Below are 13,849 nucleotides of genomic sequence, written 5' to 3' on the forward strand. Positions count from 1 at the left end.
CAGCGGCAGTGTCTTGGTGCCTCATGTTCATTGTGTTGTTGGGGGCGGGGAAGTAGAGGGAGCAGAGACCTCTGGGGAATCCAGCAGGACTTGTGATTACTCTCCTGTGTATCACATGGTGAACTGGCATAAACAGAGTTGACTACATCTTTGTAAATATTGTGTGAAACAGCCCTGTGGGTTGTGAGCATTTTCATCTCTCACTATAAAGATGAGGAAACCAAGGACTCACTCAAAGTCTCAAGCTGGGCAGTGTTTCTATAGGAGGTAGTATCAGGCAGGAGACACGACACAGATATGGCTGCTGAACCTGGTGGACCAAGAGATATTTGCTGGGGACTGAGGCTGTACTGAGTAGCAGAACACTTGCCCAGCGTGCACAAAGCCTTGGGTTCTGTTCCCAGAACTGCATGAAACAAGAACTAAACACTATCTGATGGGCTAGGGACATTGTTCCATTGGTACAGTACCTACCTGGCATGCACAAAGCCCTGAGCTTAGCACCATATAAAGTCAGGTGTGGTGACACACACCTGAAATCCCAGTGCTTGGGAAGCAAAGGCAGGCAGATCTCTGTGAGTTCAAGGCCAACCTGATCTACAGGACAAGTTCCAGGACAGCCAGGGCTACACAGAAAGATCCTGTCTTGAAAAACCCAAAACAACAACAAAAACCAAAAACAAACAAAAAAAACCCCACCTCAAACAAAACAACAACAACAAACTGTCTCAAACCAAAAAACTAAAACTCTGAAACAAACCTCTATTTGCCCAAAGGACTCCACCTACTGACCTGAAGACAGCCAAGGACAATCAAAAACTGCAAGTTGGGACTTAGGACTGTGTCTCCTACGTCAGCAGCTCCTCTCCAGCCTGGTTTCTGACTCAGAGCTGTGGGGTGGTGCTCTGGTTTATGGTGTGTTTGTGACTATGGTCTCCTCACAGGTCACATGCAGGACACTAGAGCCCAAATATAGAAATGACCTGGTCAGGCTTGAAGCCCTAAGAAAAACAGCTCATACCTCAACATCTGCAGCACAGTCACTAGGGATAGGTTCTTTTTTGCTTCCCAGCCTCCCTCAGAAGTGTTGCTGCACCATCTACTTCACACAGAGCTGGACTCAGATTTGAGGGGTTCTGTGGTAAGCACAGGCTGCTCTGAGATTTTGAGTAAATCCCAAGGAATGTGAACAAACCCTCTAACCCAGTGATGTGCTCCTTAAATCTGGCCTCCTGGCCCGCTGTTTACCCACATGCAAATATCTTTCTACTGAGAGCCCTGCAGTCTGATGTTGAGACGGGTTAAAATGGGCTTTAGAGGCTAAAGAGATGGCTCAGTGGTTAAAAGCACGTACTGCTCTTGCAGAGACCTGAATTTGGTCTTTAGCACCCACATAGTAGTTCACAACCACTAGTAACTCCAGATCCCAGAGATCCGATGCCCTTATGGCTCTGCAGGCACCAGTCACACACATGGTGAGCACATGCACATATAGGCAAATCACTCATCCATATAAAATATCTAAAATAAAAAAAATCAAGGAGCTGGAGAGGCAGCTCAGTGGTAGGAGGACTGGATACTCGTCCAGAAAACCCAGGTAAATTCCCAGCACACAAATGGCAGCTCACAAATGTCTGTAACTCCAGTTTCAGGGGATCTAACACCCTCACACAGACATACATGCATGCATACATACATACATACATGCATACATACATACATACAAGCTAAACACCGATGCACATAAATCTTTTGTTAAATGGGCACAGAAGTGGGCAGTGGCTCGTGCTTGCAATCACAGCACTCCCATACAGACATACACACCACTAATAATAAACAAAAAAAATTTAAATTGGAAGAAATACTTTTTAATTGAAAGAAGGTTAGTGGATAATGGATTAAAAATCCCAGAGGAATATAGCTCACTAAAAGCCCAGATTCCTCTTCTTTAAAAAAAAAAAAAAAAAAGTGTGTGCGTGGGGGCGGGGGGGAACGGAGGCTGATTCAGTTTCCCTCCCATAACTCTTCTTGGAAAAACTATCTAAATGCCCCAGATTTTGGTCCTCTCCCTGGAAGTCTCCTGTCTACACTCTCTGCCCTTCAACTTGGGTTACTCAGAAGCGATCTGCGGGCTCCCGAAGGCATCAGACTCATCGGAGGCAAGAGTGACAATGTAGATTTCTGGTTCATCTGGGACAGAGATCTGATTTAGGTATCCGGTGGCACTGGCTTATTTTCACCTGAATTTCATTGTGAAGGGATTTGGAACGCTTGCAGCCGTGCGGGGTCACGACCACCAGAGGGCGCTGCGGGCCGAGCTACACAGTCTCGTTTTTCTATCTTGTTTTAGGCAAGTTGTCATTCAGGACTAGTTTGACAACAGAGCCTTGAGGCCAGTCCAGGTGGGCGGGAGCTTCCACAGAAATCCAATTACCGGAAAGAGGCTAGTCTAGGATGGACCTTGATTCTTGCTCACGCGGAGCAAGTTGGGCTTGGAACCAGCCCCTGGGGTTCATCTGCTTACCCTAACCTGAAGTCAGAGAACATCTATTTTTCGGATGGGAAACCCGCGAACTATCCAGGATTCTGCCGGGTGGGCCCCATGGAATCCAGTTGTGAGTCACCTCGGAGTGCCCAGGGAGCAGTACACAAAGCCGGCTAGCTCGAGATGGATGCCGGCCCGCGGTACCCTGCCTCCCGAAGCTGTGGTTAGCTTTGGTGATTCATTTCCCCTTCTGCTGCCCCAGAGGGGGCGCCGCCCTGGCCTGAGAGGGGGAGAAAAGATCTAGAGGCGAATGGAGGGGAAACAAGATGAGGCAGCCTTAAGGGACCACGTGGTCTAGCTCCGTTGAATTCCCAGATCTCAAGGAGACGTGTTGTGGTCTGGGATCAGGTGATGTGTTATGTCTCATTTCAACGCCCTGCTTCTCGATGACGACAGACAGCTTTGGGACGGCTCTGCAGGGTGCCCCAGGGTTTCCAGTACTGGATACTGGTCTTTAAGACGCTGGAGCCCATCCGGATTCCCGTTGGTGGCTGGTACAGCCCACACTCTCCACTAAGGGACTCTCCACCGCAGCTGCGCAAGCCAAGCCCGGAGGCGCAAAGGCTGTGGGAGGGGCTAGACGTTCCCCGGGCTCCCGGGCCGGTCCTTGTGGGTGGGGCCCCGGCTGAGCCCAACTTTCCGGGTGGAGCGCAGCTTCGGTAGCGGCGGGGAGGGCGGGGCCGGGAGCGCGAAGCCGCGCGGGCGCGCTTGGGAGGGACTGGAGCCCCGCGCCCGAAGCTGCCAGATCCGCCGCGGGAGTCGAGCCGCAGCCAGAGCAGCCAGAGCAGCCTGAGCAGCTGCAGCCAGTCCGAGCTCGCGGTTCCGCGTCCGCCGGCCTATCGGCGTCTATTCCCCGCACAGTAAGAGGCGAAGGGGGGCTGGGGGAGGGGGGCGGCGGCTGCGACCTCCGTTCCCAAGCTCGGAACACTATCGGCTCTGTCTGGCCTGGTCACGGCCTGAGCACCAAACACGCAGAAGGTCGGGGTCAGTCAGTGTCTGACAGTCTGGGGACCAAAGATGGAAAAAGACTAAACGGATTCCGTGTAAAAGCATCGTGTGAGCTCGGGGTGCGGAGGAGAGAGAAGACTTCCCCTGGTGCGGGAGGTGCCCGAGACTTACGCGGCCCGGGTGGGCACCAGCCACTCCGGCATCTCAGCAGCCACGACCTTCTTCCCTGACGGAATCAGAATTATCGGCTGGCTCAGGGTCTAGCACCTAAAACGGTGCCATCTCCTGACTGAGGAATCAGGACCTGGCTCAGCGAGTCCCTGGAAAGCCTGCCTCCTGCCCCAGCCCCACTGGTGCGGATGTGCCGCTGCCCACTGGAGCACCATGAAGGCAGGATGACCTCAGCCGAAGCAGTAGCTGTGACTGGAAGTGCCCAGGAGCATGGCCGCCCCAAGTGGCCTCCGGACAGCCCTCAAGTCCTTGGGCAGCCTGCTCCGGCGAGAGTGGTTGTAGCAGCACTAGTGTGGCTGTTGGCAGGAGCCAGCATGTCAAGCCTCAACAAGTGGATCTTCACAGTGCATGGTTTCGGACGGCCCCTGCTACTGTCGGCACTGCACATGCTGGCGGCTGCCCTGGCATGTCACTGGGGGGCCCAGCGACCCATGCCCCACAGCATCCACCGCAGAGTACTGTTGCTCAGCCTCACTTTCGGTACCTCCATGGCATGCGGCAACGTGGGCCTGAGCACTGTACCCTTGGACCTAGCACAACTGGCCACCACCACCACACCACTGTTCACACTGGCCTTGTCTGCCTTGCTGCTCGGCCGAAGACACCATCCCCTGCAGTTTGCTGCTATGGGCCCGCTCTGCCTAGGGGCTGCATGCAGTCTGGCTGGAGAGCTCCGGGCACCTCCAGCTGGTTGTGGCTTCTTGCTGGTGGCCACCTGTCTCCGAGGCTTCAAGTCTGTTCAACAGAGTGAGTGCTTGGGTCTCCATCTGAGGAGGTGGGGCCGTTATGTTCCTGTGAAGGGGACGGACGGGGTGGTAGTGATCTTCTTTTTACAGACAAGGCTCAGAGAGTAATCAGTGAGTTCAGGTCTCAAACTTAAGCCTTAGAGGCATAGTTAATAACAGTTGTTGGGTGAAATGTTTCTATAACTCGAGAATCCTTTTGTTCCACTCCATCCTACTGCCTCTCATTGAAGCAAGCACTTTATTATCCTCACTTGACAGACGTGCAGAGCCTGGGCCTTGTGCCAGTGAGCAGCAGAGGCAAGATTTGAGCGTGGCATTCAGACTCTATGCTGTCTAAGCTGTGTGTCCTAGGATTATGAACCCAGAAGGCCAGGGAGTATAAACCAGGGAAGAAAAGGGAAAGCAGAAAGGCCTTGAGCTGGTTGGGAACATGGGTTTATCAGAGCCTGAGAAGGGTTTACCAGGAGCTACAGTGTGACGAGCCTGGTTCTGGGTGCTGGTCATCGGTTGTCATGGCAATTTCCATCTTTCTCTTCACACCACAGGTGATAGAACGAATAAGAGAGTGTTTTCCTGGGGGAGGGGCAGGGGAGGGAAGGCTGTCCTGCTGTGAAGCTCAGGCTGGCCTCAAACTTGTAATCCTCCTGACTCAGCCTCCCGAGTGCTGCCAAAGAGGTTTATGATTGGCCCAGGGTCACAAGGCTCCCAAGGACTCCAAGTCTGGTTTGTGAGACTGGGTGCTGGCTCTGTCGTGAGTGGGCAGCGGTGGCAGGACTCAGGGCAGAAGTTAGGTATCCTTCCCCACCCAGCTCCAGCATGCCAGGGGTGGAGGCTGACTTCCTGTCTGAGCAGTTGAAGGGCACTTGAGTCATAGTTCTACTCTCCCTCCACCTTAACCCAAGGAAGAGGTAGGAGTTAGAAAGTAAGGGGTCCCCAGGGCTGCTGAGCGTTGGTTGGTCTAGCCTGCAGTGAGGAACGGCAAAGTGAGGCCTTAGCCCTGCCTGGCATCTTCTGTCTGGGACCCAAAGGTCTTGTCACTATCTTCCCAGGCCATGAGCGGGGTGAAAACACAGTTCTATTTTAGCCCTCAGGTTACATGAGCTGAGCCTGAGTTGGGCCTTGAGGTGGCTCAGGGAAACCTGACTCTGTAGGGTTTTTCTGGGTAGGGACACCAGGCAGAGAAGGCCCGGCTTCCAGCCCCACATTGCACCTGCCAAAGCCAAGTACTCCTCATACCGGGCTCTGGGCAGCTCCTGTCTGTAGGAGGGGCTGTGGCCAGCCAAGCATTAGGGTGCTCAGGCATTTTCATAGTAGCATGTGACTGGCAGCCACCTCTTGTCTTCTGCTGGCTCTCTTCCTCTCTCAAGACTCAGCTTCTCAAACTGAATGCCTTGGGTGCCCTTTACTTCACCAACTGTGGGCCAGTCGGTTCATATTGATACCCATTTGCTACTGTACTGGCTCATCTCCGTGTCCTTGGCACCCGGCCTGGGGCAGGGAAGAAATTCAAATGATGTCTCTAAATGATGGTCGTGATTGGTAAAGAGCATTTAGAAGAGCTGGAGGTTCCCCTCAGAAATGGGAGCCTAGCAGACATGAGGAGAGTGGCTGGATCCAGGATTTGGACTGGATCTTTATAAAGAGGAAGTCTGTTTGGCTAAGGGCTCTTGACAGGCTGGAGTGTACCGGTGCTGGCTCACTCCCTCCCTGAAAGCAGATGGTGTGAGAGCAGGGGGAGGAGTCCAGAAAGACAGCTCAGACAGCCACAGACACCCTCTTCTGCTTGGGCCGGTCTCTGGTGCAGGGGGATGTATGGAATGGAGCAATGCCACCTTCAGACCCAGAAAGGCAAGGAAATGAGATGCCAGCCTGCTGAGCCTGTTGTCATCTGTACCCACCTGTGTTTGAGAACTTCCTTTGAGCCCCCCAGAGAGTGGAGCGCTGTACTTAGCAAGACAGAAGTTGTATGGAGCACAAGTGGGCACAGGTGTGTGTGGGGGGTGGGGGCTTGATAAGGCTGCCGAGGGAGCTCAACAGCCACAAGGTTGGTGACTGAGCAGCAAAGGACATCCTTGGCTATGACACAGGCTGTGGCAGGGTCCTGTCAGTCATCAGATTCAGAGGATAGTGTCCTCCTCAGTGCTGAGTGTGTACTGAGTGTGCATGCTCTCCCTCCCCCATCCACGAGGAGACTGAGGCAGAGAGGTGACTGTTACACAGCTAGGGAAGGGACAAAGTAGGGACAGGCCAAGAGGCCACTGCTCTGTGTGTGTGACAGAGGTTGAGTGTGTTCAGATGCTGACATGAAAGTACCTTTGAGGCAGGCATGGAGGTGCATGCCTTCAACCCTAGCACCCTGGGAGAATGGTGAGTTCAAAGCCAGCTGGAGCTACAAAGTCAGATTCTGTCTATAAGCAGAAAAATAGAACACCTTTTCAGCCTGGCATGGTGGCACATGCTTGTAATCCCAGCACTTTATAAACTGAGACAGGAGGGCCAGATGTCTAGTGTGGGCTAGCCTGGGATCTAGAGTGTTCTGGGTCAGCATGAGCTACCTGGAAAGCCCTTGTCTCAGTGCTAGTGAGATTGCTCAGTCTGTGAAAGCATTTGCTGCATAGATGACCTAAGTATGATCTTCAGAACCCACAGTGGAAGGAGGGAACCAGCTCCTGCAAGTTGCCCTGTGACCTTCACATAGTCCACATATACATACATACATCATGCAAATTCCATGCATGCAGTATACATATACACACATCAGACATACGTGTAATATTTTTTAATGTTACAGAGCCTGTCTCAGCCTCCCCCCTCCCTCACTTTGGAGGAGCTGGGACTGTGTAGCTCAGTGATAAAGAGCTTTCTTAGTACCGGCCCCAGCACCAGAAGGAAGCAACAAAATGTCTCTGGAAAAGCAGAGGATGGTAGAGAGGGTTTTGGCAAGGGTGGGGTCACCAAGGAGTCAGGACAACAGGCTAACATTTGGGGAGTTAGTCACATCTGCCACAGTAATCACTGCTCTGTTGTGAGCTGCAGGGAGGGGGAGGTTGGGCAGGATGCAGGACAGGTGCAGGGGCTACCCCTGAAAGCGAAGTCTACCTGAAACCGGAAGCTCAAGCCACAGACAGCTCCTCAGGTGCTACACTTGGAGTGAATGAGCAGGAGGCATTCTGACTATCTGTTAGAAATGCAGCGGCTGGAGAGACCGTTGCCTAGGGAACCAACCCCAAACAGCCAGATGAACTGAGGGGACTAAATATCATTTCCTGTTGTAAGCATGGGCAGTGAGTAAGCACTGTGGGCTCCTTGGAAAGCGTGTCAGGGAACAGCAATCTGGGGGCCCGGGGGGTGGGGGGACCAAGATCAAGTGTTAACTCTCCTCCACTCACTTAGAGAAGGCTCTGGACATTTCATCCAGGGTGCATTGGCCTTCGATGGCGGCAATGCTTTTTTTTTTTTTTTGTGAATCAGTCAGCTCTATAGAAGCTGGTATGGACGTAGGCACAGTGGGTACACAACCATGCTTGTGCAGGTAGCAGGATCCCCCTTTCCTTGAAAACCTAAAAGGTTTTCTTGTACTTCTGGGTCTTCTTGACAAGTCCTACTGTTGTTGGTAGTTAAAAAAAAAAAAAGGATGATATGCAGATTATCAAGCCAGACACTGTGGTACACACCTGCAATCCCAGCTCTTGGGGATGGGTAACACCACGGTGGGAGAACAAGAGGATGAAGAGTTTCAAGGCTAGCCTCGGCTACATGGTGAGCTCAAGGTCACCCTTGGCTATGAGAGTTTGTTTCAGAAACAAAAGCAAACAAGCACAGTGCCCCGTTCTCCATCATAAACAGTGAGTGACTGCCAAGAGCCAACAATGACCATCTTGTTGGTCCTTTGTCACCCCTGTGGTTGTAAGTGAATGGTGTGATGACTGCTCTCACCATTGTGACTCAAAACTATTTTCTTAAGTGTTTTCCTTCTTCCACCCCCTCCTCCCCAGCCCCTTTGCCTTTCGTTGTTATAGCTGGCAGTGGTGGAACTGGCCCCTCTGCTGCTCTGCTCCTGCCTCCTGACTGGAGCTGCAAAGACCTTGTTCTTAACATTTCCTAAGCATTCACCATATTTGTGGCTTTTGTATATGCTACCTTTGTAAAATTTCACATTTTAATCAACTCAATTCCTCCCTCAAGGGAGGAATGGGCACAGGTCACAAGCCTGGTGACCTGACTTCTCCACCACTTGCAAGTCATACTCCAGAGCAGGAGGCACTAACCCTGTTCAGACGCAGGACCAGCTTCTGGGAGGCTGGGTCATGAGGACGGGGCTGTACGGGGGCTGTCTCAGTGGGTGTTGTGTCTATACCAGCTGATGACGGTCACTATCATGGTTGCAGGTGCTCTGCTGCAGGAAGAGAGGCTGGACGCAGTGACTCTGCTGTACGCCACTTCTTTGCCCAGTTTCTGCCTGCTGGTGGGCGCGGCACTGGTGCTGGAGGCTGGTTCCGCCCCTCCGCTGCCTCCCACAGACTCTCGCCTCTGGGCCTGTGTCCTGCTCAGCTGCTTCTTGTCTGTGGTCTACAACCTGGCAAGCTTCTCCTTGCTGGCACTCACATCTGCCCTCACCGTCCACGTACTGGGCAACCTCACGGTTGTGGGCAACCTCGTCCTGTCCCGGCTCCTGTTTGGCAGCCACCTCAGCACACTCAGCTACCTGGGCATTGCCCTGACCCTTTCAGGAATGTTTCTTTATCACAACTGTGAGTTGGTGGCCTCCTGGGCTATCCGCCGGGGGTTGTGGAACAGGGACCAGCCTGGCAAAGGTCTTTGAGACCTGGGGGAAGCTCATGAGCTATCCCTGGACAGTCCCGGCCTGAATCTAACCTTGGACAATGGCCATGAGGAAAGTGGAAAGGTGCTATGTCTGCCAGGCCGGGGACAGAAGGGACCTTCTGGAAGGGCTGCCTGAGAGGCTACACCAGGGACTTTCAGAGAGACTCACCTCCTGTCCCTGCCTGCCTCACCTCTCACAGCAAAGCCTACCACTGGATGGTGGGTCTAGGTCTGGCATGTGTGCTTGTCAGATGAATTAGTGTCAACTACTATGATGAAGATTGCTGGGCAGGCTTAGGAAACCTCAAAGTGTTATGATGAAGACAATGCCTGGCATTTGCACAATCCTCCCTGGGGGGAGGGGGAAGGCTGTATCACCAGAGCAGGCTCCTTCATGGCTGGGCTCCCCTAAAGACGGGGTAGTCTGTGCCAACTTCAGGTGGCTACTGTGGCCTCATTCTGGGGCCCCCCCCCCCCCAATTTGGGTCTTCCATCCCCAATAAAGTATTTTTTTTCTTGAGACACCCGTGTCATTCCTTGCGGTTCCAGCCAAGGGACCATCAAGGGAGTGGTTGGTGGTATTGGTCTCCTCCCTGCCCTGCCTGGCCCTGGTCTGGACCACCTATCTCAGGTACTGTTCTCTTGTCCTGGAGTTCCACTCTGCTCTGAGAACAAAGTCAGGGAGGGCTTCCTGTTGTACGGCATGAAGTCCCCCTTACTCTATATCCTTGCCAGACTGCTCTCACTTCTCTTAGGCCCCAGTCCCATGAGCACAGTGCCAGCGCACCCACCAGAACCTTCCTTTGTTTTGTCCCACTCTGTTCCTTTCCTACACACCTTCCTCCCTTCTGGCTACATCCTTACCTGGAAGAGAAAGACCTTGACGTGCTACTGTCCTTTCAAGGAGGCCCGAGCTGCTTCATGAGGGGCTGAGTTCACAGTTGTAGGTGCATGGGGCCAGTCACAAGGGCAGCCTGACAGAGGAGCAGGCACAAAGGAAGTACCCAAGGCTAGCCCAGGACCCTAGGGAACCTAGAGCAAGATCCCTACTTTAAAGCTAGCCCAGAGCTCCCCAACTGGCTAGCAGGACTTTGTCCACCCCACCCACCCCCACCGCAGCCTTAAATGTGGACAGCTAAGTCCATATACTTATTAAAACAGATAACCTAGCCTAGGCACAGAGGCCTGGCACCTAACCCTATTCTGTCAGCCTAACTGTTCCCCCAATGTAATCAGCCTTTTTCATTTTTTTTAGATAGGGCTCCATGTAGCCTAGGCTGGCTTCAAAGCTACTATGTAGCTGAGGATGACTTTGAACTCTGTAACTTAGGCTGTCCTGGAACTCACTCTGTACACCAGGCTGGCCTCAGACTCAGAGGCTGGGATTACAGGCATGTTTGCCACAACAATCAGCTGGTATGTTGTAGTACTGGGACTTCAGGCATTCCTGGCAAGCAGCATCCTACCAACGGAGCTACCTCTAGCTCCTCCCTCTCCTTTCTGACCACTAGTTAATCATGCTCAAGGATGATCCTTAGGGGGCTGGGGAGAGTGTTGAATGAGGAACCCAACCGCAAGGAAGGAAGGGGTGGCCAGTACCAAATAACTGTCATTATCTCAGGTGGCTAGTCAACCCACCCTTCCCCCACCAACACAGTTGCAGACCTACCTGAAAATGGGTTCCTTTTGAGGGTAGCATTAGAGCAGGCTGAGGCTGGGAGCCAGAGAGGAACTACCTCTTCACTTAGCCATAATTCATAAGGGAACCCCTATGCCAGGGCACATGGGGGGTAGCCTGAGGCAGAGTGGGAGAGAGGCAGGTGACAAATGCCAAGCAGCACAGGCAGGCATAGGATTTCCTAGCCTCAGCCTCTACCAGGCAGGCCTTATAGATGACCTTACTGAGTCACTGCCACCCACCTCTCTATGACTCACAGATGCCACTGGCTGGGTCTGTCCCACCCTTATGCAGTCTGCCCATCTCTGGATTCCACTCTTGGGCTGGGTGGGAGAGAAGCTTTGGCTCGGGGGAGAGCCTTCTTGGTGACTCTTGTTTTCCTTATTGCGTGCGCGTGCGCGCGCGCGCACACAAACACACACACACACACACATCAAAGCTTGGTGGTTTGGGGACAGGACAGGGGTTAAATTGATCTGGGCTTGACAGGTGTTGGCCTGTCACCAGTCACTGAATTGGTGCTGCCAAGGCTCTCCAGTTTCCAGCAGGAGCATGGAGACCCACAGCAGAAAGCATGGGTCTCAGTACCACACCTTTCTACTCACAGCAGGACCCTAGGCAAGTCTTTCCTGGCCCCACGGTGTCACTGGGAGTGAGGATCACCTTATAGGGATAGCTAGTTGGTAGAATCCCATTACAAGGTTTCTGTCCCTCCAGGGATCTGCTACCTTGGGCAAGTGGCTTCACCTCTCTGAGGCTTCATCTTTGATCTTTATATCTGGGATAACTAATGTTGCTTTCTGGGGAAAGTTCTTCTTGCCCCTCACCGCTGCCCGCTGCCACACCAAGTGTGAAGCCCCAGCTGAATGTGACCGTTCCACATGGGCCCAGTGACATTCCACCTGAGAGCCAATCACCTTTTCTTCCTCACCAGACGAGGCTCCCAGACCACTGTCTTCAGCTCTGGTTCAGGGTGTGGCTGGGAGCAGCTGTAACAGCCAGAGACATCGCAAGACCTCTAGCAATGGAGGAAACAGCCCTCTGCGGCCTATGTTCTTTGAATATGTGCATTACGAGTGATTTCAATCTTAATCCAACCCTTATCACACCTTGGCCTTAACTTTGGCGGGTCTGAGGGACAACAGCAAGCTAGCCGTTCTTTCTCATAACGCACAGATTTGTTCTTACAAGTCTCGGTCTTAGCCATCAGTGTTCAATGCCTTTCTTATTAAGGCCAGAGCTTTCACCTTGTCACTTAGAGTAAGCCCTTCACAGCTTGTGCTCGGCATATCCAAAATGAAAAGTTCACTTTTCTTGTGTTTGGCGGGTATTGCAAAGTAAAATAAGAGTAACCTACACACAACCATGGTGACACCACATCTGACAACTGTAACTAAGACACCTACTGTGTGGACTGATGGGCTAGCCTCTCCTGTGAAGATACATTGGACAAAGAAATACTTAAGGACCTGGGTAAGCAGAAGCAAGACATGTGTGGTATCATACTGCTACTCAGAATGGCACATGATTTAAAGCACAGGAATTTATTTCTGGAATTAACCATTTGATATTTTCAGACTGTAATTGACAGTTGCATTAATTACTATTTCTGTTCCTACTTCCCCCCAACCCCCACAACAAAACCAACTTTTAAGGAAGAAAGAGCTTACTTGTATTTGAAGTTTCAGTCCATCTTGTCGGGGAAGTCAAGTGCAGGAGCCTGAAGCAAATGGTTACATCAAACCCACAGTCAAAAATCTAAGAGTGATTAATGTGTGTATTCAGGTCAGTTTCTCCTTTTTAAAACAGTCCAGGCCCCCAGCCTAGGGAATGGTGCTGCTCACAGTGGGCAGATCTCCCACCTCAGTTAACCCACTCAAGATATAATGCACTACAGGCAAACCCAGAGGCCCGACCTGGGTAATGCTAGGCAGTATTTGGTGGACAACTAAGACTGCACTTCACAAAGATCACTCTCAGAAATCCTGGAAAGTAAAAATGGGGATGGGTGTAGGGGTGTGCTACTATACTGGTTAAAAACAGGAGCTCTGGGGACAAGAAGTAGGTTTGAGTACTGGCTCTGGCATGCTGTGACCTGGAGCAAGGGACTCTGGTTCCCAGGCTTCCCTGCTGTAAATGGGTCAGCAGTGAAATCTGACTCGCTGTAGCTCTGGGGAGCAGCTTGGGATGTGCTCAGTACTGACTGTCCTCAGTGTTACTTATTCAGTGATGCTTCGGAGTTCCTCCCCTGGGTAACTTGGTCTTCTCTCCACCCTTCCTCTGGGGCCACCTGCACTCTGACAGCCCCAGGCATGCTCTTGCCAACAGAACAAGGGTGCAGTCCTGACCCCCAGGCTCCCTGCCAGATCTCCGGAGAAGCCAGGAAGCTGGAGCCCTGCTGGGCATCCTGCCATTGTGGACTTCAGGCAAAGCCTTGTCTCAGCCTTAGCTACTAGGGTTCCCCTCCTACCCTGCTCTGGCACCCTTGGCTTGTTAGTCTAGAAGGCCAGGGCAAACAAGGACTCCTTTTTTCAGTGCCAGGGTTTGAACTCAAGGGTCTTGTACATGTTACGCAAGCTCCGTCTCTCTAATTCTAGTTCTTGGGATTGAGGATATGGCTCCATTGGTAGAACACACAAAACACTAGATTCAACCTGCTGATAATTCAAGCACTCAGGAGGTAGAGGCAGGAGGTTCAGAAATTCAGTCACCTTCAGCAACAAAGCCTAGGCTACCCTAGGCTACATGAGAACAAAACCCAAACCAAATGGACAGTAACAACAAAAGAAGACAAAGGACTCTTTCTGCTCTGTGTCCCAGTACCCACTCACCCCCAGGAAACAGGGTGAGCCTCTCCAGCTGCTGAGTCCATGGTCA

The 13,849-nt window shown here is 52.3% G+C and overlaps 1 protein-coding gene across 1 annotated transcript; it reads left to right on the forward strand.

Moving 5' to 3' along the window:
- Positions 1–2,189: 2,189 nt before the first annotated feature.
- Slc35e4 (solute carrier family 35 member E4) lies at positions 2,190–9,814 on the forward strand. Its single transcript, XM_034508383.2, has 2 exons — positions 2,190–4,471; positions 8,859–9,814. Exons 1-2 carry the CDS (start codon positions 3,853–3,855, stop codon positions 9,290–9,292), a joined length of 1,053 nt encoding a protein of 350 aa, XP_034364274.1. The 5' UTR covers positions 2,190–3,852; the 3' UTR covers positions 9,293–9,814.
- Positions 9,815–13,849: the final 4,035 nt, after the last annotated feature.

This window comes from Arvicanthis niloticus, chromosome 7 (assembly GCF_011762505.2).
Source record: "Arvicanthis niloticus isolate mArvNil1 chromosome 7, mArvNil1.pat.X, whole genome shotgun sequence".
Lineage (NCBI taxonomy): Eukaryota > Metazoa > Chordata > Mammalia > Rodentia > Muridae > Arvicanthis > Arvicanthis niloticus.